Source organism: Phocoena phocoena, chromosome 11, assembly GCF_963924675.1.
Source record: "Phocoena phocoena chromosome 11, mPhoPho1.1, whole genome shotgun sequence".
NCBI lineage: Eukaryota > Metazoa > Chordata > Mammalia > Artiodactyla > Phocoenidae > Phocoena > Phocoena phocoena.
The window spans coordinates 60,816,946-60,842,045 of NC_089229.1; the positions used below are offsets into that span (position 1 = coordinate 60,816,946).

At 40.5% G+C, this 25,100-nt stretch overlaps 1 protein-coding gene across 5 annotated transcripts; it reads right to left on the minus strand.

Moving 5' to 3' along the window:
• On the minus strand, nucleotides 1-25,100 carry EIF4B (eukaryotic translation initiation factor 4B). 5 transcript variants are annotated; one of them, XM_065886580.1, is made up of 15 exons: nucleotides 25,039-25,100; nucleotides 16,784-16,921; nucleotides 15,311-15,519; nucleotides 13,268-13,384; nucleotides 11,369-11,423; nucleotides 10,551-10,685; nucleotides 8,080-8,217; nucleotides 7,804-7,977; nucleotides 4,601-4,829; nucleotides 3,330-3,421; nucleotides 2,303-2,516; nucleotides 1,714-1,769; nucleotides 1,035-1,140; nucleotides 694-763; nucleotides 1-560 (listed from the first exon to the last, which is right to left on the minus strand). In XM_065886580.1, exons 1-15 carry the CDS (start codon nucleotides 25,049-25,051, stop codon nucleotides 480-482), a joined length of 1,827 nt encoding a protein of 608 aa, XP_065742652.1. In that variant the 5' UTR covers nucleotides 25,052-25,100; the 3' UTR covers nucleotides 1-479. The 5 variants fall into 5 exon arrangements, with proteins under 5 accessions (XP_065742652.1, XP_065742651.1, XP_065742650.1 ...); XM_065886579.1 differs by having other exon boundaries at nucleotides 373-560; nucleotides 3,315-3,421; nucleotides 25,039-25,072; XM_065886578.1 differs by having other exon boundaries at nucleotides 373-560; nucleotides 1,035-1,143; nucleotides 3,315-3,421; nucleotides 25,039-25,071.

Below are 25,100 nucleotides of genomic sequence, written 5' to 3' on the forward strand. Positions count from 1 at the left end.
TACCTTGCCAAGAATGGAGAATTAATCAGATACTGTTTGCTAATTCATGTATGCCACAACAGGATAAGAATTAAAGGTAGAAACCTCACACTCTTCCTTATACCTGCCTACTGCCCAACTAGATTCCAGACACTGCATCACTATCACTGCCATCTTGCTAAACGGAGGCCCCTAGGCACTAATCACACAGGCAACTGCACGTGTCATAAAAATGCACCACAACTTTCAACTTACAGCATTAAAAGCTGTACGTCTCTCTCTGGCTACGTTGGTGATTCTCCAGTTAGTTCAATATTTTAAAGGCTGCAGCAGCATGCAAAACAATTTCATTTTGTTTCTTTTTTTAAAAAAAAAAAAAAGTTAAGAAAGGTATCCAGGAGATGGTGAGTTTTATTTTATCTTGTCTGGATAGAGGTTTGATTTGCTCTCGAATGTTCCCAGGTGGTGAGAGACTAGGAGAAAGCACAGAATGCAGAGGTCTATTCGGTGTAATCTTCTCCCTCATTTTCATCTTCACCATCAACGGCAAGAGCAGCATACTTGCTTGCAGAACTGAACTTCTGTAATAGACACGATCGGTAAGAACAAGCGGCAATGCCTATTTCCAACCACTCTGTTTGCAGCCCCAAATGTACAGGATCTCAATGGCAAAAGTAAGCTACAAGAAGTTGAGGGCAAGTCTTTGACACTCACAGAGGCTGGATCTTCAGCTTTCTTTGGCTCAGGTGCAGATCTGGAGTCTTGATCCTTTTTGCCATCTTTCCTGCAGAGACATGAGCAACTTTAGGAGAGGACTCTCCCAACACTCACAAGCAGCTCTGAGGTACTGAACAGGCACCTCCAATCAACAGTTCTGGCTCTCTGGACATTTTGTAATCTAGATTCTCAGAATTGTAACTGACTATATTGGTTGACTTTAATGGGTTCACAGTGGGAGATCTGGCAAGGCTTGGAGAACCAAGAACTTTCTCATACAAAGACACAGGTATCTAGCATCAGATCAAAGATTACAGATGAGGAGGGAACACACGTACCTATCTGACTCCTTCCAGAGGTCTTTGTTCCCTCCATCTCCTGGACCACGGCTGGAATTTCCACTTTGGCCTTTTGGGGCACTCACCCCATCTACTTTATTTTCATCTGCTTGAGTGGAGACACAAAAATAAATGGAAGTCAGTAAAATAGACACTCTTCCTCTCCCAGGTTTCCCTTAAGCTGAAGAGAAGTGTGCCCATATGTACTGAGGAAAATGACAACTACCCCCAATCAGATTTCCTTCCTAAGCCCCTCTTCCCTTCTATTATGAGACACAGACACACACAGCGCAAACAAGATCCACTAAAAAATTCCACTGTGGGGTTATGCCATCATAAAAAGCAAAGTGGAAATAAGGACTATGATGCTGTGTAGTGACCTTGGCCTTGCAGATGGCAACATTTCTAATCTGGACTGAGCATGTCAATTTCCTTCCGATTCTTTTTTTTTCCCTTTCAAAGAAATGTTCTACCGGGAAAGGGCAGGGCTCTATGTTTTCTCCAAAGAGGCCACTCCTGCCCTCTACTGGAAAGAAAAGGCAGACAGTCAAAGAACCTTTAACACAAAAAAATGGGTGCAAAATACAATGATATTCAGTATTTTGTGACTCCTCTATGGGGACTTTTTTTAATCTAGGCCTCTATCTGGGCGAATAACCTATTCCCCTCTTGGCCTTACCTTTCCTTACTGGTCCTTCCTCAGATGGTTGAGCTGGAACTACTTTCCCTCCACCACTAGAAGGAAAACATGTAACCACATCCATCAGCTATCTTAGGGAAGGAACAGATAAGAAACTTCTACTTCAAGTGAAGTTTTACAGAGAACCAAAAATACATACTTAATGCTGTGAAACATTAAAATATGGGAAAGCAACAATGAAAGCAATTATGTGAACTTGACCAAATGTCATGTCCTTTAGAATTATTATAGTCATGCTAGGTTAATCTTATCCCTCTATTTTACAAATGAGAATCCTAAAACTTAGGGAAGTGATGTGACCCCCCAAGGCTGTACTGCCAGAATGTGGCATTGGCGGGTTCCGATTTATAGTGTGTGCAGATTGAGTCACCAAAGTGATGTTAACCAGCTATCAAAACTCCAGAAAACTGAACCACCGGCACACCACAGAATTTGAACTATGACAGCAAAGATGGCAGAACTTATCAGGTGCCATAAGGCCAGTACCCCACAGGGCACCTTCCACCATGATAGCACAGCACTGAAGAGTCTATAGCCAACCAACTGCTATGTTTCCAAGCTGACTCACCTTGTAGGGGACTGCTGCTCTGTGTCTGAGCTCTGAGATCGAGCAGGAGGGTTAGAACTTCGCTTCACCCAAGCATTCTCCTTTGGTGGAGGGGCTGGCATTACCTTTAGAGGCTGTTCAGGTTTGGGAGGCTTAGAAGTTGGAGACTGACAGTCTTCCTCTTTATTGGGTGTTTCATTTTCTAGAGACTTCTCACTCTCTCTCCTTCGTGCATCTGTGAAGTCAGAATGGGAAGGTCAAAGCATCAGGAGAAAAGGGCTTATTGGACAACAATCTATTAAGACCTCAACAGAGTGGCAAACGGTCCACATCTGAGTTTACTGCTTTTCATCGTTATTCTTTTTTTTTTTTTTTTTTTTTTTTGCGGTACGCAGGCCTCTCACTGTTGTGGCCTCTCCCGTAGCGGAGCACAGGCTCTGGACGCACAGGCTGAGCGGCCATGGCTCACGGGCCCAGCCGCTCCGCGGCATGTGGGATCTTCCCAGACCGGGGCACGAACCCGTGTCTCCTGCATCGGCAGGCGGACTCTCAACCCCTGCGCCACCAGGGAAGCCCCTCCATCATTATTCTTAAATACAGACCTGAATTTGATTCCCAATAGATACAATTATCCCCAAACTGGTTTCCAAATGTCCTCTGGCGAAAATGTTTTACTGATGCAAGAGAAATAGGAAAAATAATGACACTCCAAGGATAGCTATCTGACCTCTCCTAGGAATGAGAATTCTTTATTTTAGGATTATCATCTCTCTGTGTTCTCCGTGTTAGAACGTTGGTACTTGAAGAAGGATACATATATGTGTGTGAACTCGAGGAACCACTGATCAACTTCCACATAGAGGCTCAATGCACATGTGCACACACACCCGTAACAGAAGTCTCTTCTGGTACACATTTCTCAGACTTTTCAAAGCAGATGTGAAAGTCAGATCAATCTATGCTAATACTCCAAAATCTCTGCATAATTTGGTTATGGATAGGTTATGGAAAAGGGCAATAATAAGATACCCACCCTGGTCTGACTTACTTCTGCCAGATGTGGATGAGGTCCCCGTTTGTGATGACTCACTTCCTGTCCTCGATCGTTCCTGAGTTTCTTCACTTCGCCAGCTTGGGTGTCTGTATAAAAGAGATTTGACAAAATACATCACGTCCAGCTCAGTGAAGGCCACCTTGGACCCATGCCGACCCCTCAGGAACTATCGCTTATTAATATTTTATCGTGCTGGCTTTATTTATGTGTGGGTGCACGCACCTGTCTCTTTTGCTCAAACCGTTTGAAAGCAGCAGACATTAGCATTCTTTGGTTCTAAATACAGGTATCCCCTGCTTTTCCAAAGTTTCCTTTATGCCACTTCACTTTTACAGAAAGATCCACATATGCTGCTGCTAACCGAAAGAAATCCAAAGAGGATTTCTGCTTTTACATAACCTACATAATCTACGACTCTGCCCTCCCTTAGTGGTAACACAATTCCACAAATTGCTCAAAACCAGGCCTAGCTTTTCAGCGTATTATAGGAGGTGTCTACGCTATTGGATGTCATGCCATCTTTTTAATAATAAACACTCCTTTACACTATCCTGAAATAACAGAGAATATAACCAACATACACACAAATAAAAATAACTGGAAAATAATTTACAGCCTACACTTAGTATCAGTGAAAACATTTTGCCTACTCCATCCCTAATAACTTGAAAAGAGGTAAATCCATTCACCTCACTATGGTGGAGTTTTACTCTACACAATAAAGCAGGGTTTGGCAAATTTTTTCTTAAAGGGCCAGATAAACTGTATTTATAAAAACAGGTACAGGCCACAATTTGCAGACTCTTGTATTAAAGTACCACCAGGGCCCAGGAGGCCTTTCGAAAATCATGAGGGATAAACAACAACTCTTCATTGGGTAAAGAAACTTTCCCACACGCTGCAGACCACCTAGCAGCCCCACCCCACACACACTAATGCTAGTAAGTGACAACCAGTAACACCCACATGAATTTCCCAAGTGCCCCGTGGGGATGTAAGCCCCCCATTAAGAATCACTGGACTGGGGACTCCCCTGGTGGTCCAGTGGCTAAGACTCTGCACTTCCAATGCAGGGGGCCCAGGTTCCATCCCTGGTCAGGGAATTCGATGCCATATGCCACGAATAAGAGTTTGTGTGCTGCAACTAAGACCCGGCACAGCCAAATAAATAAAATAAATAAATGTTAAAATAAAGACTCAGGATTAAAAAAAAAAAGAATCACTAGATTCATGGATGTGAAATCCGTAATACAAGACAACCTCACCTCTCCCGAGGCCGTCGTTCTAGTTTTGGCTCATCCAGCTGACGCTGCAGTTTCTCCTGTTCCTTCTGTAGCCGCTCTTCTACTTCTCGTTCTCTAGCAGCTGTGTCAACAGGCTTTGCCCCTCCAAAGATAGAGGCTGCTCGACTGGACTGGGATGTGCTAGCAGAGGAATCATCTTCTTTAGGAGTACTCCGAGGCTTTAGGTTCAGTTTGGGTCTTTGGGGGGGACCTAAGTTAAATGAAACTCTAAGTAATAGTTTCTGAAAATCATCAGAAGCCGATGGCTGAAAGCCAGATTTCCAGACATACCTCTTACGAAATGCTTTTTGGGATTCAGATTAGTGAGTGGCCTAGCCAATCCAGCAAAGGTAAAAAGGGAGATCATTTAAAAATGGGTGGCCCAAAGAACCAAGTCCAATTAATCTTTCCACTACCACATCCATGATGCAGTACCAGACTGAGGGAAAGACTAAAAACAGTAAAAATTTCCATGGTAAATTAAGCATTTATCATGATTACTATTATCTGTGGGAAATTTTTTGACTATGATAAGATATTGGATGAAAACTATCTTGTTAAAAAATGAGGTCTGGAAGATGGATTGCTTCAGTAGGTTAAGACAAACTTGTAACAGTATGATGCGGAAGGCTCTAGTTCTTATATTATCTCTGTGTATAATATAAATTTGATGGTGATTCATAGGGCAAAGCATGCAACACCGAACATTAGAATATAAACTGTAAGGGAGTCTGACTTCTTCCTGGATCCAAGTTGTCAGAATATTTCAAGATAAACCTGAGTGCTTCAAGGATATTGTATTTCTCAAAATCAGTGTTTATTCTAAGTATTTCAGACACAAAATACATAGAAGATATAAAGAAAGCCTGTGTACATCAACCACCTGACACCACAAAAACCACTGAAGCCTCCCGATAACATGCTTAGTGCTGCGCTGTCTTCTCATAACTAGTATGCTGAATTTGGTATCTATCATTCTTACGTGTCTTTGGTCTTTTACTACATATATCTATGCATCTGCAAACAAAGAGGGTATTGTTTAACAAGATTTAAATTTTCTACAAGGGTTTTAAGCTGGTAGTTTATATAACTTCCGAGATACATTTTTCATCTGTATAACCCTGCAAAGAGCCCATTACCTATGTGAATAGGGTAGAACTGGGGTCAGAAAGAGGAACTCATTGAAGTCACACAGCTAACACCTGGTGGACCAAAGAATGAAATCCACATTATTGAAGCAACTCCACTGCTCCTCCCACTATGGTACACAATGTCTCCTTCTTCCTTTGGTAATTTCGTTTACCTACTCAACAAATAACTGGAACACCTATATTTCAGATACCATGCTAACATCCGGAATATGATGGTTGGGCAGTTTTTGTGGAAGGGATGGAGACAACACTGAAGAGGTACAGCAGTGAAGGCCCTTGTACGTCAGAGGTACAAAGGGTTATCTTTCAGGCCATGAAGAGACAAGATACGGTTTTAGAAGGAGGAGAATAACCAAATTAGATATTGTTCCAGAAAGACTACTTGGGCCAATGTGAAAATGGAGTGAGGCAGGGAAATGTTAGTAACGTGGGCATAGCAATGAAGTCTGCACAGAGGTAGTGGCAGTGACCCTGAGGACAAGGGGGGCAGATCTTAGAAGGAGTGGGGGGTTTGATCATCGGGGGGAAGGGGGGCTGGAAATCAGGTGTACAGCCATTGGGGGAGGCAAGAAATGGCATAAGAGGCAAAGGTCAGTAGTCAATGAAGACTACATCTGAGCCTCGACTTTTCTCACAAGTAAAGGGAAGACGATAACTGTACATCTACCACATAGAATACGTAAATAATACCTGTGTGGGCACTCAGGTCACTGTTGGTGCAGCATAAACGCTCAATAAATGTTAGCTACTATTTCCAGGTTTCTTGCATAGAAACAGAGGAAACAGGTATCATCAACGCTTTTAAGAATAAATTTTAGGGACTTCCCTGGTGGCACAGTGGTTAAGAATCCACCTGCCAATGCAGAGGACACAGGTTTGAGCCCTGGTCCAGGAAGATCCCACATGCCGCAGGGCAACTAAGCCCGTGTGCCACAACTACTGAGCCTGTGTACCGCAACTACTGAAGCCCGTGCTCCTAGAGCCCGTGCTCCGCAAGAAGAGAAGCTACCACAATGAGAAGCCCGTGCACCCCAACGAGGAGTAGCCTCCGCTCGCCGCAACTAGAGAAAGCCCGTGTGCAGCAACCAAGACCCAACACAGCCAAAAAAAAAAAAAAAAGCCACTGCAATGAGACACCCATGCACCGCAAGGAAGAGTAACCCCCGCTCGACGCAACTAGAGAAAGCCCGTGCACAGCAACGAACACCCGTTGCAGCCAATACATACATACATGAAATGACATCACTCAAGTCAGAACAACAAATGGTGGCCATTTATAATAATTTTTGAGAGGTCAGAGTTGTAACACAATATATGTTTTATATAAATGATACAATATCAGGGGCATAATTTTAGAATAGGTACACTGACATCTCACCATTAATTAATGAGTATCAACTACTTGGTATCAGTGGCATTGAAATAAGCAACACCTGGTTTTTAACCCACAGTGCCAACCAATTACTGGCTATGAGACCATGTTTAAGTCTCATTCCTTCACTTGAAAAATGGGTCTAAAACAGCCTATTTTAAGTGAGATCATACTATAAGAATGCCTGGCAAATGTTTTTTACTTTGTTTATTCAATATAAATTTTTTTTTTTTTTTTTTTGCGGTACGCGGGCCTCTCACTGCTGTGGCCTCTCCCGTTGCAGAGTGCAGGCTCCGGATGCACAGGCTCAGCAGCCATGGCTCACGGGTCCAGCCGCTCCGCGGCATGTGGGATCCTCCCAGACCGGGGCACGAACCCGTGTCCCCTGCATTGGCAGGCGGACTCTCAACCACTGCACCACCAGGGAAGCCCCAATTAAATTTTAACTGAAAAAATCTATATGCTAAAACAGGTTAGAACTAGACTTTATTTCCATTATGTCCATTTTTATCTGATGCTCTTTCCATTATGTTCCGATGCAACCTTTACTATGTGTAGCTTCTATCTGTGCCCACTTAAGGGGTCTGAAACATAACTGAAAAATTCCCAACCAGTTCCTCTAGCGGTTATGCCCCATTAAGTAAGCAAAAGCAAACGATTACCTCTATCATCTCGCCTATAATCATCCCGAGAGTAATCGTCTCTGGAGCTCCATGACCGGTCATCTCGTCGTTCATATCTGTCTTCATAGCGGTCCCCGCCTCCTCTGTAGTCGTCATCCCTACGGTACCCACTACCAAATGCTCTTCTGCCACTGCCTATCCTGGAATCGTAGCCTGTAAACATATCCCAAATTGTGATCATCACACTGGAAGGGAGAAGGCAAGAAAGGAGTTCTTAAAAGAAAGCAATTTAACTTAATTGTGTTTTACAACGACCTCTATCATAGTCTCTGCTGCCTCGGTCATCATAGCGATCTCGGCCCCCGTATCGATCCATGTCCCGGCGTGGGCCATCACGGTAACTGTCCCGATACCCATCACGATATCGGTCTGAATCGTAACGATCTCGATACTCTAGAGAGGAAAGAGACAGGTAACGTCATTCCTTTTTCTTTGACACATACTGATAAAAACAAACATAGCCCAATAGGTCAGTTTGTTTTCATGACTTCATATTCACTGCTGTGTCTGTTATTATTTAAAAAAAAAAAATCGCATTATATCCAAGGTAGAAGAATTTGTATTGAATTAAAGTTTCCTTGGTATTTATTTTAAAAAGTTCTCCACTAATTCAATAAATGTTGCTGGGTTAACAATTTAGGAGGGAGTGAGGGGAGAAAAAATCTCTATACAGTAGTACTGCCTTATGTGTGGTTTCACTTTTTGAAGTTTCAGTTACCTGTGGTCAACCAGTCCAAAAATTTTAAATGAAAAATTCTAGAAATACACAATTCGTTAAGTTTTAAATCGTGTGCTGTTCTGAGTAGCATGATGAAATCTCGTGCCGTCTCCCTCCAACCTGCCTGGGATGTGAATCATCCCTTTGTCCAGCATATCCACGCTGTACAGTACAGGACAGTAAGATATTTTGAGAGAGATCAGATTCATGTAACTTTTATTACAGTATACTGTTATGTATAGGAAAAAACATAGCATAAAACATAGGGTTCAGTAATATCTGAGGTTTCAGGCATCCAGGAGGGTTCCTGGAATGTATCCCCACAGATGAGGGGGGGCGGGGACTACTTTATATCCCATAACGAACTTCCAGGATTAAAGATGTGAATACTAAAAATGGAAGCACAAAGCACCAGAAGAAAATATAGTTGGAATCTTTCATGCCTGATACCAAAGAACCAAAGACTACTTAAAAAGTTTAGCATGGAGGGAATTTCCTGGTGGTCCAGTGGTTAGGACTTCGTGCTTCCACTGCAGGGGGCCTGGGTTCCATCCCTGATAGGGGAAGTAAGATGCCGCAAGCCACGTGGCCCAGCAAACAAAAAGTTTAGCACAGAAAAACAATACACATACCACAAATCTGAGAGGCAAACAAAATAAGAAAAATATATGTAACATATGACAACTGGTTAATTACATGTTACTGCTTAAGTAACAGAAACTAAAACGGGACATTGTTTTCTACTGCCCAAATGGAAAGGTTAAAATAAACGATACATCTTGTAGTGGCAAAGTTTAGCACAATAAGTCAATTCCTACTCTGCTGAGTTAAAAATAGTTCAAAGGCCTTGAAAGTTGTTTCGGAACTATATACTAAAAGATTTAAAAAACATGTATACCCTCTGGGCCAGCAATTTAATTTCTAGGAATTTAACCTGAGCAAGTAACTGGACACATTATACAGATATACATATAAGAAGGTTCTTTGGATTGTTTATAATATTAAAATCGTTGCATGCTATTTAGCTTCAGGTGACATGTCAGAAACCCAGATTTTTATATGAAAAAAAAAAAAAACCCTCAATGTCTAAACATGAACCAATTAAAAAACAAAACAAAAAAACTTAAAAGACATTTTGAGTTTAATTGTGAGTAGGCCTAAGAAGTATCTTAGTTTTATGACAGCTTCCTTTTAAAACAATGGTTTCATTTTGCAAAGGACATCACTTTGTCTACGTGAACATTCATCCGCAGGTAGTTTAAATTTTAAAAATTAAGGGACTTCCCTGGTGGTCCAGAGGTTAAGACTCCGCGCTTCCAGTGCAGGGGCAAGGGTTTGATCCCTGGACCGGGGCAGGGGGGATGCAGACGGACAGGGGGACGACACAAAGACCCCACAAGAGGCTTGGCGCGGCCAAACAAAACAGGTCTTGAGTTTTATCCTTGTCATCACATGTATGTTATGCTATCAGATATTCCATTATATAGACAAACCACTACTTAGTCATTTCTTTACTCAACAGAAGGTCCTTTCCATTAAAAAAAGAAATGACAGTGTTGAGTCTTTCTTCATGTATTTCAATAAAGTTGTAGCATTTTCTCCACAAACGTTTTACAAAAGCTTTTATTGGATTTAGGTGGTGTGTGTAAAAGTTTATCCCAGCTCCTACCCCATGACATTCTCTACTCCCCTTCTCTAAATTACATTTTATTTGCATATTGTTTCTCTCCCCTGGTATAAATAATGTCCAACAAAGACAGTATTTTTGTCTGTTTTGTTCACTGCTGTATCCTGAGCTTACAAAAGTATCTGGCACGTGGTAGACATTTAGTATTTTTGAAGGTAATGAATTTTCTGTTATTTTCAAGGGCATCTTAAATTTTTTTCTGCATCTACTGCTACCCTCCTCTTCATCTGCCATGGTGATCATCTACATTAACACATTTGTCCTATTACAAAACAACCCCCCAGAATACACAAGAAACTAACTAGATAAAAATGAACTTACTGTCTCCAAAGCTATCATCACCTCTTCTAGGTGGGTAGTCATCAAAGCTGTCTGTAGCAGGACGGGCCCTCCAGTCTGTATCTGTTTTGTCAGAATCCCGATTTCTATCGCGGCCAAAAGAACGATCATCCCTGTCTACAGATATATAAAATGAAAAAACGCAGGTTAGCTCACAAAAACTTTTGCCAGATATTTCTCATATGCACAGAGGCCCCCTGCTGCCCCCACATACTGCACTTCTTGCTTACACCACAGCATCATCACGAAGTCGCCCCAGGCCCCATAAGTGTGCTCTCCAACTCAACCAAGTGACTCCCTTCCTCACATTTATTCCTACTGGCTTAATGCTTACCTGTCTCATCTTCTGGATAGGCATCTTAAAATTTTTTAAAGATAGGCCAGGAACCCCCTCAAATATACATGAATCAGGCTCCTCTTGTGTCCAGTGTGCTGCTAAGTACGTAATCTATTTAGTATATATTTAACGTTCATCTAGGTCAATCAGGGTTTCTCAGTCTCAACACCACCAACATTTTGGGCTGGACAATTCTTTGTTGGGGCGGCTGTCACACGCATTATAGGATAGTCCCTGGATGCTATTAGACATTAGGAGCCCTCCCCACAGTTGTGACAACCCAAATGTCTCCCAACATTGACAAATATCCCCTGTGAAACAAAACCATCCTCAGTCAAGAACTACTGCTCAAGGTTAAGGTGGCCCCCACTATCTGCCTCTACTACAAGTTTCTGGGGAAGGGCACCTCTGCTTTGTCTTCCCAGGACCATGACAAAACAAAACATTCAATCATCTTTCCTACCTTTATCCTGTGCTTGATCAGCAACGTCCACTCGAATTCTCCTGTTACCTAGAGACTGAGAGCATAGGACCATATTAACCAACCTTTTGCCCCATTATGCACAAATCCCATGAGTGACCTTGAACGTCTGGGCATAGCAGAAGCACTGGGGGAAGGAAGATAAAGGAAAAACACTGTAATCTAGCCAACACTACAATCTGTTGGCTAAAGAATCCTTTATAAAAGACTTGAATATAAAATAACCCCTTAGAATTAACATTTAAGTTGGGCTTAAATGAATGTCAGGTCAACTGTCTTACTATTTTTATAAAGTCGAACCTCACAGAACAGATTTAACCTTTTAACTATCACAGGCAATTTGTCACATGTAATAAATTAAAAACATTTCTAGACAACTAGCTAAAGAAAAGGTATTATTTGGGTCCAGGGCAATTATGCATTCAAACATTTATAGAGTCCCTACTATGCACCAGCAAAGTTGCATAAAGCATGGTCTCTGTTTATAATCTCAAGCTCTTTCACTCAGTATTACCTTACGATAAATCAGTTCCTCCAGGATACCCTCTGATTTCCCTTTCCCACATCACTATTTATATACTTTGAACCCAATTATTTCTACTGATGATATTTTTCTCATTTCATAGTAGAATCTACAGTTGAAGAAGGATAACAATGAAATTTAGTTAAGAACACCTGGAATTATATTAAATACCACTATGATGATATCTCTAAATACAAACTAACTCCCAAGTCTGGACCATGACAACACTTTATTTAACAGTCAATTCAGCAAACTTTCGATAATAACAATTGTATGGTATTCTTTTCCTTATTCAGACTGAGAGGTAAAAATTAGTAATGTTACTAAAACCTAAAATGATCTGAGAAGAAAAACTTTCAAACAACTTTTGCTTTTCATATATTTAGCTAAATACATGAATTTTATTCCTATTTGACATCTGCTTCATATTATCATGGTGGTACTCAAATTATGAGATAAGAAAAATATTTTAAGAGGAGTTGCTTTCAATCACGTCCAATGGCAGACATGGACCATAGAATTATGGCACAAATGGCATTGGAAATTGCCTTCTCAACGAACAATGAGATGTTTCTGGAATTAAAAGAGAAAAAAAACAGCCTTTTTTTCTTTCGATATATAATCAGTTTGATTTCTAAAGTCACTCACTAGAGATAAAAAAGCAGTTCTTGGATTAGAAACTTCCATCACTAACAAGTAACTAAATGTTTCAATATCCTGCTCTGGCTAGCCTCGGAATCCCTACATGGCACCAATCACTTAAATAACTGTATTTCAATTAGATTTAATCTCCATCCCCCCTCATGTATTAACAGCTAAATCTCCTCTCCCCACAGAACCTCTAGTGTCTGGATTAAAAAACATCTATGGGTAATGTTACAAAGCAGGACTGAATGTTTACTGTCATTCTCCTGTAACAGATTCCCAGGAGAGCCCTCTTAAAAATAAAAAATTACTTCCCTGAAAATGAGGTAACATCTTTAAATACTAAAATAACATGATTTTTCTATTTGCCTTGATCTGGTCATATTATTTTGAAAAAGCAAAGCCACGGAGCTGAGGCAAAGCTGTGAGTGAACTAACGTGAGATTTTATTAAGGACTTCGTGGTGGATTTCTTCACAATTTCCCACCTAAACACATTCCTGAATTACTAGGCCCTGCTGAACTTGCAGAAGGGAGGTGTGACGTGCTAGATCTTGAATGTTAACCGGTATATTGATAAATAATCCAGGCTTTTCTTCGTAGGTACTATGGGAACCTTCGAAATAGCTACTGACCTGGCCTAAAAACTATCAGTTTGATAAACACAAGAGCTGTTAGCTCCCAGCCCTCACCTCCCATCCTTAGTTTATTTACCTCTTCATTGAGGCTCAGGGCAGTGAACAAGGAATCCAGGTCCTCAAACTCAGCATAACCAAAACCTTTCAACCTCTCAGGATTGCTGGGTTCACGTGGTAAACGCACTGCACTGATCTAAGGAGGAAAGAAACAAAAAATATTTCCTAATTCAATGTTCTTGTTCATTTATCTTCTTCTTGGGATACAAGAGAGACTTCATCGTATACCCTATTAAACCTTTTCAATTTGAACAATATGAATTTAACCTTTAAAAAACTAAGGAGTTCAATGTATTCCTTGTACCCCTGACTTCTGCTTCATTCTAGTTTTTAGTTGTTTTTCAATTAAGAGGAACTGCCTGTGTTCCACAATTAGTTTATTTCCAATTTTTGTCTCTCAGAAATTTGACTCAGTTTTTGCCAAAAAATTTTCTGGGCAGTATATTTTTTGGCAAGCTAACTTACCTGAGAAACATTACTTATTTTCTTCATTATTAATAGCTTGGCTGAATCAAACACTGGATTGTAAACCCTCACCATACTTACCCCTTCTGCCGAATTCTGAGATGGTAAACCACTGAATTGTACTTTTCACTTTTTATGTCTGTTTTCTTAACTCTTTTTACTTATTTCTTCATTTCTCCAATATTTTGCATATATTCAAGCTATCTTTTGCATCACTGATTTGATACTTTATTCTGGGCTCCTGAGATATAGATTTTGTCACAGCCGCTTTTAAATTCTAGTTTAACTCAACTTATGAGGAGAGCAGGAAAAGGAACAAAATAAAAAGGGAATAAAATAAAAGGAAGTAGCTACAGACCAATTCTAGAGCACAAAGGTGAAAAGCCTGAACAGGCCAGAGATTATTCAACACTCTACGGAAGAAAGAGGCTACTAGAGAGGAATTGGAAACAGGCCATGCTTCTAGATGTACTACATAATTAAACAGAGAGTAAAATTTGTTAAGTTGTGAACAAAAATAATCACACAAGAAAAGCCAGCTACAGAAGTTGATGGCCCATTGCAGAGAACAGGATCTAGTAAAGAAGTCAACCAACATAACAAAAGCGAAGGAGGGTTGACATATATACACTAATATGTATAAAACAGATAACTAATAAGAACCTGCTGTATTCATAATAATAAAAAAAAAGCGAACGAGGGAGGGACTTCCCTGGTGGTCCAGTGGTTAAGAATCCATCTTCCAATTTAGGGGACGTGGGTTTGATTCCTGGTTGGGAAACTAAGATCCCAGGTACCGCGGGGCAACTAAGCCTGCGAGCCGCAACTAGACAGCCCAAGCACTCTGGAGCCCACAACTAGAGAAGCCCACACGCCGCAATGAAGACCCAACGCAGCCAAAATAAAAAAGTGAAAGAGGGAGCAGATTCTTAGAAGAAATCTAGTTTTTAATGTCTTCTCTTCAGCAAAGACTCTGGAGAAAAACCGAATAGAATTGGAAATTATTACTCATTCTTCCATTTTTGAAATCCTAAGTATTTTTTCATCAAAGTTTAGAAAAAGGATTCTTAGCACCTCATACTCACTTTTTCGTCTTTCTGGAAACTTCTAGGTCAGTGTTTTCAAACATCCTGCCTTAAGCTTTTTAAGCAAGCCTGTGAATCCCATTATATGTGAACAGACTCTGTTAATAAAAACTACACATCTGCTCAGTTAAACGTATTCATATAAAAAATTAAAATGTAATTTTGATATAAGCCTGAATGTCAAGAACAGAACAGCTGAGTTCAGAGAAACTTTCTTCCACTTTCCAACGTTTAACTGGGTATGTCACCTTTAAATTTCATAGAGAAGGGATATATATTTTTGAGATTCTCTCTATACCAATAAGGTATTAAATTTGCTGATAAGACTGTCCAACTGGTTTTAGATGAGAACATTCTCAGCCAAAGGGCCTAAACACCACTAAATTATGTACCTGTTTCTTCCAAGTATAGACACAACCTCAGATCCTTTCTCAACACAGAAATTCAGAGACAGTCACTACCCATACAGTACCCTCCATATCTAGTTAATTGCCTAAAACCTTTACACTTACATTTAATCCTCTAAAGAATTCCTTAATGGAGTCTTCTGTCACATCATAGGGCAGGTTCCCTAGAAAAGCAGTGTAGGGTGGTGATTTGGGAAGACGGCTCCGGTCGATATTGGGTTCCCGAGCAGCCCGTGGAGCAGTGGGCAGGATGGAACGGTCAATTGGAGGTGCCCTATACACGTCATCATCATTACTATGCCAAGTGGTTGAAACTAGGATAGAAAAGTAGACATAAGAAATTAGAAGAAACTTCCCTTACTGCCACTGTAGAATAAGAGGACATATGCTAAGCGCCAAGTATTAAATAAGCTGTATCAAGAAATAAACAGATAAAAAGGGTAGGGGGGTTCAGCAATAAGGACCCTTTACAGACAAAATGCTTCTGAAATGTCAGAATCAGATAGCAATGCAAAGACTCAGTACTATTTACTGTCTCTTTGTTTCTAAGTATTTCAAGGCCTTTCAAGGCCCAGGCTTTTGTTAACAGAATCATAACTTATTCCTTATGCAGCAGAGAAATGAGAGAATATCAATCACTATTTATGGAATGTTACCGTGTGCCAGGTACTTCACATTCATTATATCCCAACTTACCTTTGTAATAATCATGTGAGTTTGTTTCCCATTTTACAGAAAAGGAAACTAAGATTTCAGGAAGGTTTTGTAACCTGCCCAAGGTCACACAGATGGTAGTGCAGTAGGATGGTAATCTTAGTGGAGCTAGGAGATACTGTCCCTACAGCACTGCCCATGAATTTGTACTTCAGGTACCAACACTTATGGAAAACATGATCTAGATGAAATTTCTTGTTACAAAAACAGGTCACAAAAGAAAAAGTATTCTTCTGTTTGCAATTAAAGCTTTTAGAGAAAAATGATGGGTGATCAGACTTATGTCATACCCAACGATTTTATAGCTCCTATCTGTTCCTGGCTATTTCTTGAAGGCACAGAACTTATTCAAATGATACCCCAATGACTCTTCTGCATTTTCCCACCATAATTCCTATTCCTATTCCTCAGACCAGTTCTGTTTACCCAGGGACGCCCTGACTTCATACTAATAGCTCTTAGAACAAATTATTCCTTGACTCTTGAGTATAAAGATCGTATAGGTTAATACTGCATATTACTTTATGAGGACATCACAGAATTTCAGACCTAAAATGAAATAATCTAGTACTTACTTTACAAATGAAGAAAATAAGGTTTAAAAGGATAGCACCCTGAGAAAGCCCTGTTACTGCAATAGCCAGAATTAGCACTAAGCTCTCTTGAATCACCACTTTAGCCCCCATCACAAACTCTTAGAGCCTAAACCTAAGATTCTACAAAATACATAAACATAAGATTGCAGGTTCTACAAAATTAGTTAAATTCCTTCCAAATTACACGTGAGAACAATTATTGTGGAACAGATTTTGTCTAGAAGGTAATGAAAATTCCAAACACGACGGAAAACAAAAGAAAAGTTACCATCTCCTTCTAGGTCATCTGTTTCATCAGCCCAGCTGACTGGTTTGGGGACATAGGTGCTTCCTCCACCAGTCCCTCCATCCTCAGCCAGGAAGTCTGTTAGGGAGATAGTCTTCCCCTTCTTATTCTTCTTTTTTGCTATTTTAAAAGGGCCAGAGAAAGATTATTCATCAATACTTGGGTATTTACAGAGTTGTACAATGCACTATTGTTAAATGTATTTATAAAGAAAGCAACAATAAATGCCCATCAAAGGTTCAGATTGTGGTACATTTCTGTGAAAGAATTCCATGCAGATATAAAGGAGAAAGCACAATGTACTGGCACAGAAAGTCCGAGATGTGAAAAATAAAAAGTTACAGAATACATATTATGTAAGTCCCCCTTTCTTTTAAAATTTTTTTTAATTTATTTTATTTATTTGTATTTGGCTGCGTTGGGTCTTCATTGCTGCGCGCGGGCTTTCTCTAGTTGCGGCAAGCAGGGGCTACTCTTTGTTGCAGTGCGCGGGCTTCTCATTGCAGTGGCTTCTCTTGTTGTGGAGCACAGGCCCTAGGTGTGCAGGCTTCAGTAGTTGTGGCATGAGGGTTCAGGAGTTGGGGCACACAGGCTCTAGAGGACAGGCTCAGTAGTTGTGGTGCATGGACTTAGTTGCTCTGTGGCATGTGGGATGTTCCTGGACCAGGGCTCGAACCCGTGTCCCCTGCATTGGCAGGTGGATTCTTAACCACTGCGCCACCAGGGAAGCCCCTACGTAAGTCCCTGTTGTTTAAATATACATTATGCATACGGATGCAAAGGGGTCCAGAAGGGTTTTCAAACTTACTCTGGGAGTAAAACTGAGGTGGGGGCAGCAACCTTTTATTTCCTACTATATTCACTTGTGTAGCATTTGAGATTTTTGTAGGTTACTACATTTATTGCTCCTGGGACACAAAGAAATAAAACAAAATCCCTATCCCTAATAATATATTCTGTATGACACTTTGGAGAATTGTTTGATACTCGTAAAATAAGCACATGAGGAAGGAATCATTACTATCAATTTACAGAGAAGGAAACCAAGTCTCAGAGAGGTTAAATGACCATCCTAAAGTTACAGTGATATTAGATGGCAGAGCTAGAATTAAACCTAAGGTTTTGGATACCAAGTCTAGGGCTCTTCCCATGGGAGCCCCAGCCCCTAAAAAGCTTGTTATTAGTTCTATGGCAGGTTATCACAACCAGGGCAAATGTACTCACTGTCATTTGAAAGTGTTCAAATTGTAAGACTCATATACACAGCTCGATTTCTCTGCCCTCTAGGAAAAAAAAAGATCTCCTTCCCTACCTTAATATCACATATGAAGATGAGATATTATACTAAAGGGAAAACATAGGAAATCCCTAAGAACCAACAATTTAAATGTTTCCCATGGTTATGAAATCTTTAGGAATCTCTAAATGGCTCCATTTAGTGGCCTGACCTTGGCTCTTTAACTCTCCAGTCCTCAGAACTTCTGAAATGGCACCCATCAGCAGCTAACGCAGAAGAGTTGAAAGGACTAACTGAAGTTCTAAAACTGGCCCCTGAGAACAGCTGCGACATAATTAAGACAAAAAACAAGCAGCTCTGCTGTTAACAAAGATCATTTTCATGGCTTTTATAATGATGAGTTCCTCCTCCATGTTCCAATTCTCAACATTTTCCATCCAAGAGGATGAAGAATCTGTAACTCGATGCACCATTTGCTTAACTGAATGAAGATTGTTCTCTCACCTGCCTTTCCTTTAAAATACCATTTTCAGGAACTAAAGACCTGCTTGCTACGAATGTTATGAACATTCTGGACACAATATGAATTAAATTCATATATAAAACAAAGGGAAAAGGGATACCTCAATCAAACTCTTATTATTCCTATGTTGGACTTGACCTCATTTTGCACACTGAGATTATGGTCTCAATGTGCAAACCAGACTAACTTGGCTGTTATTATACAGAGAAAAGATGGTCTTGAACATGAAGTTTCCAGGTCTCTCTCAAGTGACTTAACACTAACCCTGCTCCAAAACTATAATTTATGATCACCAGGTTATATTTTGGATCTATTATATGCTTTGAAAGAAAGCAGCTATGCAAAGTTTAAGTCCTATAGCACTGATATTGCTCCTAGCTCATATGCAAAGGCCTAGGGGAAATTTTAATTTGAATAAGACATAAAGCATACCTCTGTGGTAGAACGCTTATAATGTATAGGCTTATTTTAGTTGTCCAATTTAAAAATAAGTGTCTGGGACTAGTATGATGCTAGCTAGAGATCTTTACCTTCATGGGGCTTAATGTAGTATCATGATCTGTCTGGTCACTGAGGAAAAAAAATAGAATTGGTGGTCAGTCATACAATGAGGTCAAGTCCAACATAAGAATAGTAAGAGTTTGACTGAGGGATCACTTTTCCCTTTGTTTTATATATGAATCTAATACCAAAACAGCACAGTCTGGAATTAACCTGCCCTTTGGTCTGATTCTGGTTTACATCAATTTTCTAAATCAGAGTTTCTCAACTTTTACCCCTTGACTCTTGACAAACAAGTCTCACACTCTCCTTTAATGTTATTTGAAATTTCAAAATAATAAATATCATGACAAAGAAAAATATTAAAGCACTGTTTTAGAATGTCTTTTCAAATCATACATCTCCCTCTCCCCTGATTCTGTGACTGGCCCCTCCAAAAACTTCTGGCTGAGAATCACTGTGGGATGATGGACAGTCTTCAATTAAAGACAGGCTGAAATTCTTCCACAAGATCCCTAACTTCCGTTTCTTTAAATCTAGCAGCAGCATTGACTCAATCACAATATAAGCAGCAGATTTAAAGGAACAAGCCTTTAAAAAGTAAAATGAATAAACCTAAATGTTTGTTCCACTCTATTTTATTTCAGTAACCAAGAAACAATGTTATCTAAATCCTCCTTGTGCTTTGCTCCTTCAATATCTAGGTCCATTCCATGTTTAGGATTTCAGCAATGTTCTCTTCTTTATAAGTAAAGCATCATTTAATGCTCTAGGGGTATCAATCCCTTGATACAATGATTGAACTGGTCCAACTCTTAGTTTTCTTTAAATCTTATGTGAATTGGTTAAAGTTAAACCAACCACCTGATAAACAAAACACATTCCAATTACTTAAGACCAAATCCACAAGGACTAAGAGGAAAAAAAAACATATGTCCCAGAAATTTTATTAAATCCTCTAACTGCCTGCTTGTCTCGTTACAATTGTAATTTATTCACTAAGTACTAGGTTCTTGTGAAGGTCTTTATATACTCATCTAGGTTAAAGAAAAGATCTTACAATTACAGTCTTTTTAATTAAAAAAACAAGCTTTGTTATGACATATAAAAATAAATACTACAACTGATCAGCTTAACTCTGTTTCTCAATTTCTGCATCACTGACATTTGAGGTTGGGTAATTCTGTGTTGGGGGGCGATGGGGTGTCCCGTCCATTGTATGATATTTAACAGCATCTCCAGTCTCAACTTAGATGTCAGTAGCAACCCCCCCACCCCACTGTGACAAAAATGTCTCCAGACATTGCCAAATGTCCTCTGGGATGGGTGAGACAAAACTGCCCATGATTGAGCACCACTGCTCTAAGTGGTAATTTCATATCAACAAATAAGTAGACAAACAAAAGGAAACGTTAGCCCTATATAAAGCACATCAGCAGAAAAGTGACCACATTAAACCAAGTCTTCAGGACTATCAGGCTGTAGCAAGTAAAAATGCTTCCTTTATTTTTCTCAGAATGTTTTCCTGTTAACTCCATTGTATTAGTAATAAAAGCACCAACTGACAGACACTGGAGTGATAAAATCTATGGAAGTGCTGTTTTCCTTAAACAAAACAGAAGACACCTTAAAGTACTTTAATCAATAAAGCTTATTTGTTGTACAATGCAGCCCTACTTCTCCATCTTTCTTAAACTAGTATCTCTTATTTAGGAAGGAGAATTCACATAGCTCTTAACATTCAGATAAGTTGTCAAAAATTAAGTTTCTTAATTTTAGATCTTGCCAGACTAAGTCCCACTTACTTTACAGGGTTATCAAGTCTTCTGAATGTGTTAGCAACTACAGACTAGGAGGGTTTCCCTGGTGGCACAGTGGTTAAGAATCCGTCTGCCAATCAATGCAGGGGACATGGGTTCGATCTCTGGTCCGGGAAGATCCCACATGCTGCGGGGCAGCTAAGTCCGTGCGCCACAACTACTGAGCCTGCACTTTAGAGCCCACAAGCCAAAACTACTGAAGCCTGCGCACCTAGAGCCTGTGCTCCGCAACAAGAGAAGCCATTGCACTGAGAAGCCCATGCACCACAAAGAAGAGCAGACCCCGTTCACCGCAACTAGAGAAAGCCCACGTGCAGCAACGAAGACCCAATGCAGACAAGAATAAATAAATAAGTAAACTTATTTAAAAAAAAAAAAAGACTAAGTCAGAAAGTGTCATAAAAGCCCGTACAAAATCACAGCATTATTCATAATAGGCAAAAAACTGGAAACAATCCAAATGCCCACCAACTGATGAATAGATAAATTGTAGATGTCCACGCAACGGAATTGTCAATAAAAAGGAACGAGTATCCATACATCCTACAATATGGATGGATGAACCCTGAAACATGCTAAGAGAAAGAAGCTAGCAACAAAAGTCCACCCACTATATGATTCCATTTATATGAAACGTTCAGGATAAGTAAATACAAAAACCCAGTAAGATTAATGGCTGGTGAGGGGAGAAGAGAAATGACTGCTAATGGGCAAGGTGTTTCTTTCTGGGAAGTGAATCCTGCCAGTCTCCAGAATTAAAAGCTAGTTAACGATCAACAAATATTTCCTTAAAGAAACAATACTGTACAAATGCAATCTACTCAAATACCAGAGTGCCTAGAACTGAACTAATCTGCTGATCAGAGCCCGGCACAAAAATATGTTTCATACAATGCAGTATATCACGGTGTTGAGAGGCTTCAACTTTTACTATGCTACTGTTTAGCAGAGTAGAGAATAAAGTCTAAGTCAGGACCAATAAGCTCCACCACCTTGACTCCTATGTTCAGTTGTTATGGGACCTCTCTTCTCTGTCCAACTTCTTCATCTTGACACAATCTGAGGAAAATGCCACACTGCCTTTTCCTTACCTCTCCACACTACTCAATTTGATCACTTACATAAAATATATAAAATAAGTGTCCAATACAACATCATGCAGATAGATCACTACACAAAGTACTCGCAGCTTTTCTGTAAGAGAGGAGCTATAAAAATTCAAGAATAACTTCTTGCTTTGGGCATTTTCCTACCATTAGGACCACAGCAATATCCATTACAAATCTAAGAAACTGACTTTGGTGTGTGCACTTATAATAAATGTACATACACATACTTAATTACAAACAAGCAGTTAAAAATAACCAAACAAACCCCAAATCCTTAAGTTAATTCTTTCCCCCATGATCAGGAAAACAAATTCTAGGATGTTTTGAGACAAATACAATGTAGTAGGGTATCCTATCTCAAGCTATACATGGTATGTGACATACCTCAAAGCTGTATAAAAGTATATACATTTTTTAAAAAGTGACATTACTTAGAAATACGATGTTTTACCTTGGTACTTCTCTCTGTATTTGTACTTGCATTTTCATAAGGAGTTTTAACCTTGGCCTTCTGAATCTGGGTATCTTACTCCCAGAATAACAAACATGATACAGGAAGGGATATGAAAATAGGTTAATACGTGAATAGCATATAATAGCAACCACTGAAACTACTTTTCACCATAAGGGTCAGAATTGTATGAAAACAACCATTGGATACTATCCTCACCCCATAAAAAATAATCAAGATGACACATATAATTCTGGAAAGTGTTATGCAAATGAAAGGCCTTGTGTGGGTAAAGATACACTATTTACAATCTCAAAGCAGTCTAGTCTCAAAAACTGTTAACCCATATCAAATACATTTGCTCCCCCATAGATAAGGAGAGTAGATTCAATAGTCAGCTCTGGGACACCTCCTGTTCTTGAAGTTCAATAATGGGTCACACTGGATACTGGTATTACTGCAAAGAATTTTTGGGTCTCACTTAACAGTAAAAGAGGCCTATGAAGTTTTATCATGTATTTTCAGTAAGAAAATGTAAGATCTGTTTTTTTCAACAAGACACCAGGCACCCTCAAGTAGTATACTGAAAATACACTAATTTTACGGACTCATAAATACAGTCATGTGGGAATACTGGTCACTCAACCAAGTCAATGCAATGGGAAAGGATTCAAAGTGGGGAAAGAAATTTGATCGTTTCTCAAGGGCAGACTGTCAGATGCAACCTTGCACCTGGACACTAGCATAAGTGTAACTTACACATACTACACAAGCTAAAGATTCATGGAACCAAATGAAATGAGATGAGGGCTTCCAGGCAGGTAAAGTGGAAGAACAGGAGGAGACCTCACTAAGTACATCCAGTTTAATCAGTCTGGATTTCACTCAGTTCTGTAAAATGAAGGACAGATTGTTAATGGTGTCTTCCACCTCTAAAAATTCCACACAAGTTTTGAGAAAGGGAATACAGGCCTTTCTCTAGGTTATGACACTAAGCCATCAGGATGACAAATTCAGGCCAAATAAGTAGTTCAGATGAAGCTCTTGGGCAGCATCCCAAACTTAGGATGACATGGAAGCCAACCTTGTTAGTTCCAAGTTGATAATGGAGAAGAGTGAGAAGTTTCAAAGATATCGACCTTACTCTGCCATCAGCACGCAGTGTGACCCTGAACGAATCATTTCATCTTCCTCAGATGGGAGACACCAATATCTGCCTATGTTATCTCACAGAACATCAAATTATACAACATACAAAAAAGTGCTAGGTCCACGTCAAGCACTACACTAATAAAAGGTATTATGTTCAAATGCACCTCAATTTCCTCAAAGACATACATTTCTATGTAACAGAGGAAAGAAATCCTTGGTGAGAAATGAGTGTCCGGAGATAACAGTTGTTCAATAAATGTTTTGTAGAATGCAGGGTCATGCCAGGGAAAAGAGACCATATCTGCCAAACTAAAATTACTGCTACGAAATGTTGGCACAGCTCACTAAGTCCATCAGAAATGCAAGTAGACTTGCATGTCAGCGATATTCCCTCTCCCAAAGTCTAAAAAAGAAATCAACTCGAACCACTAATATTCTAAAAGCACCCCCAAGCAGTTGTGCAAATATCTTCCAAAAAAAAAAAAAAAGCCCAACTCCACCACTGGGGCTATCAAAACTCGACCAAAATCAAAATGGAAGTTGTCAAGGGATCAGATCTTGCTCACCATTGTATCTCCAATACCTAGAATCGTGCCTAGCACGTATATAGCTCACACTCAGTAAAAACGTTGCCTGAATAAAACAGCCTAGAACAAATGTAGGTCTCCACCCTGTTTCTCTCCTCCAACACGTGGGCGCCCCACACCGGGTTCCCCATCCCCATCTAACTCCAGTAACTTCAACCTCCACACCTAACACATTTACCCTTGTAAAAATATAAGCGCCGGGTCACACTCTAACAGGGGAAGGTCAGAAAGTGGAAGGACCTAAAAAGAAAGCAACACAGGTGCGTAAACCTTCCCATCTGGGCTCTCGCGCGTGCTTTTAAGGAGCGCCCGTCTCCACTACCCTCTTCTCTTCTACCGCGCACGCGCACCGCCGCCTTCCCCCGCCCCTCCACCGACTCGCACTCGCGTTCTAACTGCCCCCCCCTTTATTCCCTGCCCCCACTCCCGTCCGCAAAGGCCTCGCGCCTATGAGACCTGGTCTAGTGTGCACCCGTCCGCGCGCCAACCGCCTCTTTCCCTCCACCACGCCTTCACGCGGACACAGTGCTTCACGTCTGTGCGAAGGCCTCACGTCTCCCGCGGCTCTTTCTGCGCCTCCTCCTTACTCCAAGTCAAGCCAGAGTCCACCATTGCTCCCAAGTCCAACCTCGCGCATACGGGGTGAAAAGGGTGTGAGGGGGAGGGGAAGGTGTCCTTCCCCTCCCCCCAAACATCCCGAGGCGATAACCTCACATGGCCTAGCCGCCAGCCTGCCGCAGCACCCAAATCCGAAGGGAAGCGGTGCCGCCCATCCCCCGACTCCAGAGAACCAATGGATCAGGGTCGGAGAGTCGCTTCGGACCCCGGTCCTTGGCCGCGCTCGGCCGCTCACTCACCTGAGGCCGCCATGTTGGGAGAGGGAGAGAGAACGCAAAAGACCCGGATGAGGCAGTCACGT

What these genes read in the sequence shown, in the direction of transcription:
- EIF4B (XM_065886578.1), bottom strand. An exon ending in CAGCAGAGACTATGATAGAG is followed by an intron (nt 7,978 to 8,079) that starts GTCGTTGTAAAA and finishes ATATGTTTACAG; the next exon opens with GCTACGATTCCAGGATAGGC. An exon ending in GAGCAGCAGTCCCCTACAAG is followed by an intron (nt 1,770 to 2,302) that starts GTGAGTCAGCTT and finishes TTTTCCTTCTAG; the next exon opens with TGGTGGAGGGAAAGTAGTTC.